This window comes from Plectropomus leopardus, chromosome 6 (genome assembly GCF_026936395.1).
Source record: "Plectropomus leopardus strain MGB_pleo_1.0 chromosome 6, ASM2693639v1, whole genome shotgun sequence".
NCBI lineage: Eukaryota > Metazoa > Chordata > Actinopteri > Perciformes > Serranidae > Plectropomus > Plectropomus leopardus.
The window spans coordinates 19846229-19855666 of NC_142181.1; the positions used below are offsets into that span (position 1 = coordinate 19846229).

The window sequence follows — 9438 nt, forward strand, 5'->3', positions numbered from 1 at the left end:
TAGCTATTATTTTACTGATATAATCTGAAACTGTTGACAACATTGGCAATATATACTCTCTTTGCTGTAAGTGTAAAGCGGGACTTTTTCAAACCGAGTGGAAGCCTGAAAGAGGAAGTGTTTGTTTCTCCGTTTGGTGGCATCGAAACCACCGATCTGGTTCTTGTACAGAATTTACATACGGGGATCCCAAGTGCAGCACGGAGATATGTAATTTTTTTTTTCCCAGTAGGTATCATGCTGCTGTCTCAGGATTTGCCGTGTGTGTTTCTTTGAGTCATGGTTTCTGAAATCAACATCATGTCATTCGCTTTAGTTTTATGTGATTATGAATGTATTGTTTAATTTGCAGAACATTCCAGAGGGTAGGTTTATTTAAATGACCTGAAGAACAACAGAGTCACATAGTATTTACAATAATATACACAATGAATAAATAGTTTTTTTTTTGTTTTTTTTTACATGTCTGTTAAATAACTTAACCAAGATAATAGCTGAAAGACAGGCCCACAGTTATAAACAATTTTGTGAAATATCTGAAACATTGAATGTGAGGAAAGGATATTTGCTCCTCTTTCAACACCACTTCATATCACACTGAAGTGCTTCACAAGTATTTTCATTGGTCTAATACTTTAATAGTGGTCAGAAAAAGAAAAACTTTTCAGAAACTTCACTGTCAGTTACCAACTTAGAGTTGTTGGCGGAGGTGAGAGGCAGGGAAAAATCGCAGAATCTCCATAAGCACGTAACTTTCAAACGGTTTCTCTGCATTGCTCCCCACTCTACTTTCACTTCCGGCATGCAGCGTTTTAGTCAGTTGTAAGTACACCCAGTGGGGCAGGGTTGAGTAAGGTCTGATGCTCTCTGTCTGTAGAGGTGCCCGAGACTCCAGCCAACAGCTACCAGCCAGCAGCTGTGTGGTCTAACCTCTGTTTCCTTCCTGTGTTAACTAAACAGCCTGTTTCTTTGCTCTGTTTTCTCCATCGTTTTCCACAGATTTTCCATACAGGAGCTACTCCTCTCCCTTCAAATACAAACCAATTCTTCTTTTTCACGATTAAAAACCTTTGATGTTGAAAAAGGAGTGTATCGCTCCAGTAGCGCAGCTTATATCAGCATGATTTTTATAAATAGCGTTGCATTCCACAGCGTATCACTCAGTCTTCAGCGTGACGTCACAAAGAGAAAGAGACACATTGTTCATATTAAAGTCCTGTCCTCCCTCCACCAGGGGTTGCGACACTAGAGCTGTTAGCAGAGGGAAAGTCTCTCCCAATTGTATAAAAGTTGTGTCTAAGTCATCCACCATGACAGTGTCCATTTGTGTCTTTTTTGAATAACTTGGAAATGTAAGCCCCCCTTTGTAAGAGTCCACAAAATCACATTTGCTGCTCAGCAGTCCATTGTCAATACATATAGATCTGTATTGTTTGCTAACCTCAATTACGCAGTGGCCTTGTTTGTGGCACCAGGTGCACTGACCTGCTCCTGAGCAGATACATGATTGAGGCCCAGATCTGTAACCTGTGACCACCTCGGCCAAAATTGAGTCTGGAGGCATATGTTCAAACATCTCCTCATCACAGATATTAATCTGGCCAACAGAGGGGCCCTGGCTGCGATAATTAGCAACCTTGAGTGGTCCATTGTCCTGCCCACCCAGATTTACAGAAGAAGAATCAAGCTGGCAGCCCAGCTCAAACCCACTATCGTCCCTCTTGGCTATGTCAGCCTCAGTCCTGTCGTCCTGCAGGGGGTAAACTGTTTCACAGCTAGTGGAGCTCTCTGGTCCTCCGATGCTCCCACAGCCACTGTCCTCTTGTCTCATTGGAGGACTTCCTCCGCTGTTTGTGGCCGAGTTGGGCTCCACGCTGACCCCGCTGTCCATGCTGGTTCTCCTGTCCTCCTCTTCATTGTTCTCTATTGCTGTAACATGTGTCACTGGGTCTTTGATGCAGTTTTTCACTTTTGCTCTGTAACTGGACAGGAACCACCCTTTGTCTGTAACAGTCTCCATTGTCCCCTCTCCAACAGTGAATGGACGCCAGCCACTTACAGGGGATTTCTGTGATGAGGAGAGAAAAGACCAAGGTTTTTGTGTTATTTATTGTTTTGTAAAGTCATGTTTAGGAACAAAGTTAGTACAACCAACTCAACCACCTTAGCAAGGCTAATGTCAATGAGATGGAAGTAAAACAACCAATTTTTTGGTTTTGTTTTCCACATCAACAGTACAAGTCTGAATAACTGTAATTTTCCCCAGTATTCTGTAGCTGAATATACTTACTAATGCAACAGGTGTTTTCTCTGGACGTTTAAGGTAACACAGGAGGATGGCTGCCATGATAGCAATGGTGGCCAGCCCAGCCATAGTAGATAGGGATGACAGAGCAATTATGAAATATTCTGGAAGGAATAAAATCAGGTAGGGTTTAATATGAGCAATAGTATGATGAGTGAAAAGTTGTAGATTTGAGTTTGTATATTGCAATAGAATCATCCTTTCTCACAAACTTTAAACTGAGTCATAGAAGATGAGATTGACATTTAAGAAAACATGCTTAGCCAAGTTCTTGTAAACAAAATTAAATAAAAAGCTACCACAAGCAACCATTTAGCTCAGTTTAGCACAGAAATCGAACATGCAGAAACAAAGAAGACACACTGTAGTTTTATGGGGTCCAAATCATTATAATGTTTTTCTTACCTTGCTCCGGTAGCACCAGACACTGTTTAGGGGACACATTGCTGATGGACATTGCTCCATTCCCCCTGACCTGGATGCTGACACAGTACTCCGTCCCCCAGTGGAGAGAAGTAAAAGACTTGATTCTCCCATTGTCATTTATCAGATATGCCGTTGTATTCTGTTGGGGAAAAATCAAAATGCCGCACAGCTCAAGGCAATGTATAGTCCACATTATACAGCCTAGGCTGAGTAAGGTGCAGATGTTGATTCAGGCAGAAAAGTATAATATTAATGATGAGATTTTGTAAAATGGGTTTGCTGGAAGTCACCTAACAAAGGATTGTAGATATATTCACAGACATAATTATAAGACTTTTTTGTTTGTTTCTCTACTAAAGACATTTTTGTAGCATTTTTTTGAGGTGCTGTCTTAGATTATTTCACATATTGTACCTTTTTATTTTGTCCTCTCTCCTCCAGATAGATGGTGTAGGTGAGCCCAAAAGGAAAGAGTTTTTCCAAAATGGGTTTTTGGTGGACATAAACCTTCAGAGTGCTGGAAGTAGCCCACAAAGTGAAGGAGGGCGGCTGCAGTTCGCCTGCAGGAACACAGAGAGGTAAGAAAATACCCTGTGGTGTAACTACATGACTTTATCAGATAAAATGTAATGTTTTAGTTATGGTTATATGATCAGACTGGAATAAACAGCTATGCTTACTTTTATTTGGGAGAAATTTCCTCTTGATCACCCAGTCAGATACGTTATGTCCTGCAACCAGCTGAACTTTGACCTTATAAGCAGTGGTATAGTCATATATAAGGCTGCTAATGTCACAGTAGGTATTACTGATCCCCGTACAGCTGGTCACGATACCCCATTCACCACTGTACCTGAAGACAGAAAACATGAAATGATAAATAAATGAGTGACTGATAAAAAGCTAAATATGTAGCAGTTCAGTAAAAGTCCCTAGTAAATTATATGTATCAAGGACTCAAATAAGTGTGTTAAAGGTAAAGGAAAAGGAAAGGAAAAAAAGAAAATGGTGAAATTTTAATTGCAAAATAATAGGAAGTTTGTGAACAGTACATTGTTACTCTAAACTCGAATTTAAACATACTTTGCCATTTGTACATTGTAGTGGGGGTTGGAGGGGGCGTTCACAGGATGTTTCCAAAGTACTATTACTTCACCATCCAAAATCTTCACGTCCAGGTCAGCAGGTGGAGGCATGTCCAGCCCTGACAAAGAACACAATGGGGGAATTATGATGTACAGTTAGTACTAAAGATCATTTAAATTTCCCCAAATAAAATACATTTATATATTTATACCTATTATAAGGCAGAGAGAGGAGACACGATGCTGTTTGATTTCAGACTTATGTCATTTAACTTATCTATATGTTGCAAAAAAGCTGAATTGTTATTGTTATTTAAAGCGAAAAGGAAGTCTGCGTGACGACCTTGCAAATCACTTGTGGGATCTCTGATGAGAATGACACGTTGAGTTTTTTGTAAAGGGAACAAGGTGTTACCTAGTTCCACTCTAACTGCAGGATTCAATCATCTGAGTGGAACAGGAAAAATTTGTGATGAATGTTCTAGAAAATTCTCTCATTATTATTATTTCCCTCCTGATGCCTACATGGAAACCATATTGCAGACGTAGTTCTAAAAGTAGACTTCCCAGAATTTCAATGTATGTCCTGACGTATTTCACATGACTGTAACACCTCTATGCTGATAAACAAAACTCAACACTGTAAAAAATAATTTAAATACAAAACAAGATTAAATAATACAGATTGAAAAGAAAAAGAAAAAGCCAATTACAATATTGTTTAAAAAAAAGTTGATAATTACCTGATGCACGGTTTATGTAGATTATCAGGAAGACAAGAATTGAAGTCATTTTGCTCATATCCATGTCTGGTACCTGGTGATATTGTTATTCAGTCATAATCCACACACCATCCATCAAAAAATCCCTTATTCCAATCACTAGCAAAGCAAATCAACCCGCAGAATCATCTTCCCTCCAAAACAAGTCTGTATAACAGTTCAGATCAATATAAAAATGTTGATAAATGTTGTCAGAGGGGGGAGCAGCTCTTCTCTTGCTAATGTGGTGTCTGTTCATCTGTGGAAATAATAGGAAGAGGCAGCTTGTTTTTGCCTAATTATTTACATAGTTCTCCCCAAATATCTTCCTCTCTTGCTCAACTCCCCTCCCTCTCAGCTGACGTGCTTCCTGTTGTCAATACATCAGTGACGCTGCTGCTAGTTTCACCTCTTCCACCAAACATTTTCCTTCCTCTTTTTCTTTTTCTTTTCCCCTTTTCACACTCTCGGCCGGCACATGACAGACAGTGGACTGCTATCGAGAGCTATAGAAAAAAAAAAAGTTGGACTGTACACAGTTCACAGAAAAGAAACAGGAAGCATTTAGGGATTCCCCTTCCATTTTTTTGTAATTGCAGGTAGTAATTTGGTAAGAGAAGCATTCTGGTGCTTTTAAAGATATATATATATATATATATATATATATATATATATATATATATATATATATATATATATATATATATATATATATGTATATATATATATATAAATATACATTTAATTTTTTAGGTCAGTAGCCGACACGTCTCGATTTGCCTCTGTTTAGTTTGCATGCACGTGCCTGTTTGACAGCAGTTCATATATTTGTATCTTTTCCTGTGATAGTCAGCGTCTGTAAAACCTCAGTTGTGGTCGGCTGCAAGCGGTTTTTGCAAAGAGCAATGCTAGAGATGTCTGTGAGAAGATCTAGTGGCTAAAATACACCTTTATTTGGGGATAATTATAATGAATTTTAACATGAATTAAAGGCAAAACAGGCAACCCATTGCTTGAGCTGTTGATGGACACAAATTTATCATGACATATATTGCTGTCATAACTCCAGGCATTATGAGTCTAGTCTGTAGGTAATGAGGCTGGAGATAATATATTCATTTAGTGTAATGCCTTAAAATAGCTTGTAAGTCATAAATAAGTTAGAAACTTAAAATATGCCGTACGTTATAAACAAGTTATGAACTATCTATATCTCTATCACCAGTTTCAACAAACCTCAGTGACTGTGGCAGCCCATATCTCCTCACCTCATCTCATTCTCGAGCACATCAGGCCAGTGTTTTGTACACTTTTTAAAAAATGTGTGATGTAAAGGTTACCATAAGTGAATATGTGCAATAAGAGTTTCTTTTTTGAAGGCTATTAGCTAGTAGTTGGCAAATTACTCAAAAAATGTAACCCCCACCAGTTCAAGATGATTTCACTGATGGAAAGAAAGAAAAGAAAGGAAAACAAAGGAAAAAGGCTGTGGCATTTGCTTTTGCCTATGAGGTAGAAAACCTACAACTACCTGTATTGTGCTGCACAGGCCCAAAAATGCTCCTGCTGATGGGTGACATTATGGAAGCTTATCAATAGCAATATAGAAGCAATCACGAACAAATTACCTTATTTTATGAACACTGCTTAATTTTACCTTTTGATCTCAGTTTTTTTCAACCTCCCTTTTTCAGCAATAGTATAGTACCCACTTCCTGTTCATAAATTCTTGTATTAAAGCTAAACAATGCACTAAAATATGTTTCTTTGGGCATTTTGGAAGGGAAATAGGCAATACATGAACAGTATCTTATTTTAAATTTGATCAGCACTGTTTAGTTGTCCAGTTTGATCTGAGTTTAGTCTGCATTAGGAGAGAGGGGCGGGTCTCTCTCTTGATCAGCCTCCATACTACTGTTTTTGTCCATGCAGTGGTGGGCATTCAAAATTGAGGAAGTACAATCTGTAGTTAAAGTAATAGCCTGATCTTTGAGCTGGGAGAAGAGACGAAGATCTGGTCACTGGTAAGATGAAGTAGAAGTTAACCTTATACTACCCACACACAAAAAAAAATCAGAAAAGCATCCCTTTAACAATCATTCATCCAAAGACCACTCTCTGAGAAATGTACCTTCACATACTGACTGCCGGTACTTCCATTATATAGCATAGATACAATGAGAAAAGCTTTAACACTTTGAAACCTGAGCAAATTGGCCCAATTTCTTTCAAAAAATGGGGAAAAGGCAATGAGCACATAAGAGGAAATGACCCAGCGATACTGAAAAGTACAATAAAATAGCTGGAAATTAGCAAACAAACAAACAAAAAATGGGAAAGTAAAATAAAAGGAAAAGGAAATTACCCAAAAATGTCTTAAAAATTACAATAATTTAAAAAATGTATTTTAAATTTATAACTATGATCATTTTAAATATAGCACTCTGGAAATCTTTCTCTAGATTGTTATATAATTTTCTAACTCTAATAGCTGCCAATAACTACTAAAGCTATTTGCTCAGAGTTCAAAAGTTTAAATATCTGTGAAAGGCATCTGAAAGCAGCACAAGAAAAGTGATGTAGCTCCAAGTTTCAAAGGGTTAAAAAGCCTAAAACTTTCACATGTATAAACTGGATTTCCTATGTCCACTGGATATTGCTCTATTATAAATGTGAGATAAACAAGATAGATTTATGACACAATTGTCCTGAACTGAGCTGATGTTGGCTGTTCAATCAGCCACACTATCTGACTTGCCTCCTCTGTTTACATTACAACAGTGCCAGCCTTTACTCTGGTTTTGACCTTGTTTGCTGTTTGGTAACTAAACACAATGTTTACATTCTTCACGGGGCATTTGTCTCATCATGAAAAGACCAAACTCTTGCTCTTTGCATGCTAATCTTATGTTTATAATTAGGCCTGCTGAAACTGCATTGAAATGTTGTTACTGCATATGCATAAAAAAGCCCTCAGTACCAGTATTACTACATTGAAGAGGAATGCGTCAGAAGGTTCAGAAAGATGCATCAGTCATTAGTTGTCAGTCATATCATTTATTTTACCTTTCTTAAACTCTTATCTATTCATCATTACCTTCCTTAACATAGTTTTAACTCTGAAAAAGAACCTTTCTCTTAATTATAGTTGAATATGTCATCCAAATTTCCCTTTCTGCCCCTCACCTTCTTTTCACATGTGACTCTGCAAGTTTTAGTTCCTGGTAAATGAAAAGAAAAAAGAAAAACCCCATTGAATCGTATGCTTGTGTCGCCTTTGGTTTCTGTCTTGCAGACAGAAAACTGCTCAGTCAATCTGAACCGTGGGATGCCACTTAAATGTCAGAGATCATCTGCTGGTTTTCAGAAGAGGGACTTTTTCACGAGTCACTCTATGTGTGAGTGCTTACTGTCCCACGTGCACAGGAGGAGACTGTAATGTCACCCTCTAGTTGTGTTACAAGGTAAACACATCTTTACGCTGAATATCTAATGCTGCTTTTCAAAAATTCAGTATCTCAGAAATGGCAAGATTTAGATAGACATACAAAAAGACTTTGTCTGAAAGTCAAATGTTTTGCAGTAGAGATCTGTATTTCAGCACTCTGATGTTATGCATTGACATGCTCTATTTGTTTAATGGCAATATATTTTGGGGAGATTTATTTGTTTAAGACTACAGGGCTGTGGAAATGAGAGAGCGTTTGGAGAGATTGTGACGTGTTAAAAAGTGCCTCAGTCAAGTTAAAATCTGGGACATTGTGGTTATGTGGTGTGCATCTTAGACCATGAGGCCACCACAATGCCTGTATTCATGCACTCAAATAGTGCAGCACCAAGTCAATGGAGGCAGAAATCTTTCTTATCATACTGAACACACAAGCTAGATTTTTATGAAGTCTAACATATTGTTTCAAGGAAAAAGATGCAGAAAAAGCATCACTAAGAAATAAAACTACTGTGAGCACAGGGAAATTTACAAAGTTAGACACAGCCAAGGATCAGTTTTATTGGATTTCCAGACCCTGACAAGTACTGGTCAACTAACGATTATGCAAATAGGCTGTGAACAGAAAACAACAGTGGCGAGAAATGTTGCGACTCAAGTGACAGAAACTAAAGAAAAGGGGAATATGCAAAATTGGAGAAACATAAGTGGCTGAGAGAGGAACCAGTGATCATTCTGAAAGTGAATGGAAAATTGAACACAGAGGAATCAGTGCCTAAAGTTTCCCCAAGCAACATCTGAGATTTGTGTGGGGGCCTGAAATTCAGTTCAGTTAATGAAAACACTGAAGCAGCTGCACTTATATGTGAGTCACATTTGCGAATTTGCACACCCATTAATCATTACCCTTATTCCCTGATATATTTAAGCAGAGAGCTCTTTGTTCTCCAGCTTCTCCTTACAAACAATGTGATGTTGACATCATGTCGTGTAAATTTTTTGGGACGGGACTGCCATTATATTATGTAACCCAGGCACCCGTGACCTTGAATAAAATAAGCTGTTATAGCTACCTGATGAATGGATCAGTGGCTATACTGAGTAATCCAGCTTGCTGCAACACCCCGACCTGGATTCCATTGAACGGGAGGCAAGTTTCTGACAGATGTACACTGACATTATGTGCAAAACCAAACTTGACATTTGTTGCATTTTCCTATAAAAAGTGCAGTGTTTCTTTCTTTTTTTGTTTTGTTTTTTTTGTTTTTTTTGTGACCTCTAAACAAGCTGGCACTTTTTTTGCACCAAACAGGTGAGCAGTATTTTTTGCTGGCATGTAACTTTTTGTATTATATTTTGTTGTAACTGTCTATATAATTTTTTAAAAGTAGTTTGAACTACTTTTGCTAAGTA

The 9438-nt window shown here is 38.0% G+C and overlaps 1 protein-coding gene across 1 annotated transcript; it reads right to left on the bottom strand.

Moving 5' to 3' along the window:
• Positions 1-351: 351 nt before the first annotated feature.
• Positions 352-4984, bottom strand: il10ra (interleukin 10 receptor, alpha). Its single transcript, XM_042487433.2, has 7 exons — positions 4560-4984; positions 3815-3935; positions 3412-3584; positions 3146-3291; positions 2711-2870; positions 2291-2409; positions 352-2068 (listed from the first exon to the last, which is right to left on the bottom strand). The coding sequence occupies exons 1-7, from the start codon at positions 4621-4623 to the stop codon at positions 1157-1159; spliced, it is 1695 nt and encodes a 564-aa protein (XP_042343367.2). The 5' UTR covers positions 4624-4984; the 3' UTR covers positions 352-1156.
• Positions 4985-9438: the final 4454 nt, after the last annotated feature.

Bases quoted from the DNA above. Each gene is read 5' to 3' on its own strand.
- il10ra (XM_042487433.2), bottom strand. From the start codon at position 4,623: ATGGATATGAGCAAAATGACTTCAATTCTTGTCTTCCTGATAATCTAC. The intron at 2,871-3,145 runs GTACAATATGTG...TTTCCCCAACAG, and splicing joins AGAGAGGACAAAATAAAAAG to AATACAACGGCATATCTGAT. The intron at 2,069-2,290 runs GTAAGTATATTC...TCCTCATCACAG, and splicing joins AGAAAACACCTGTTGCATTA to AAATCCCCTGTAAGTGGCTG.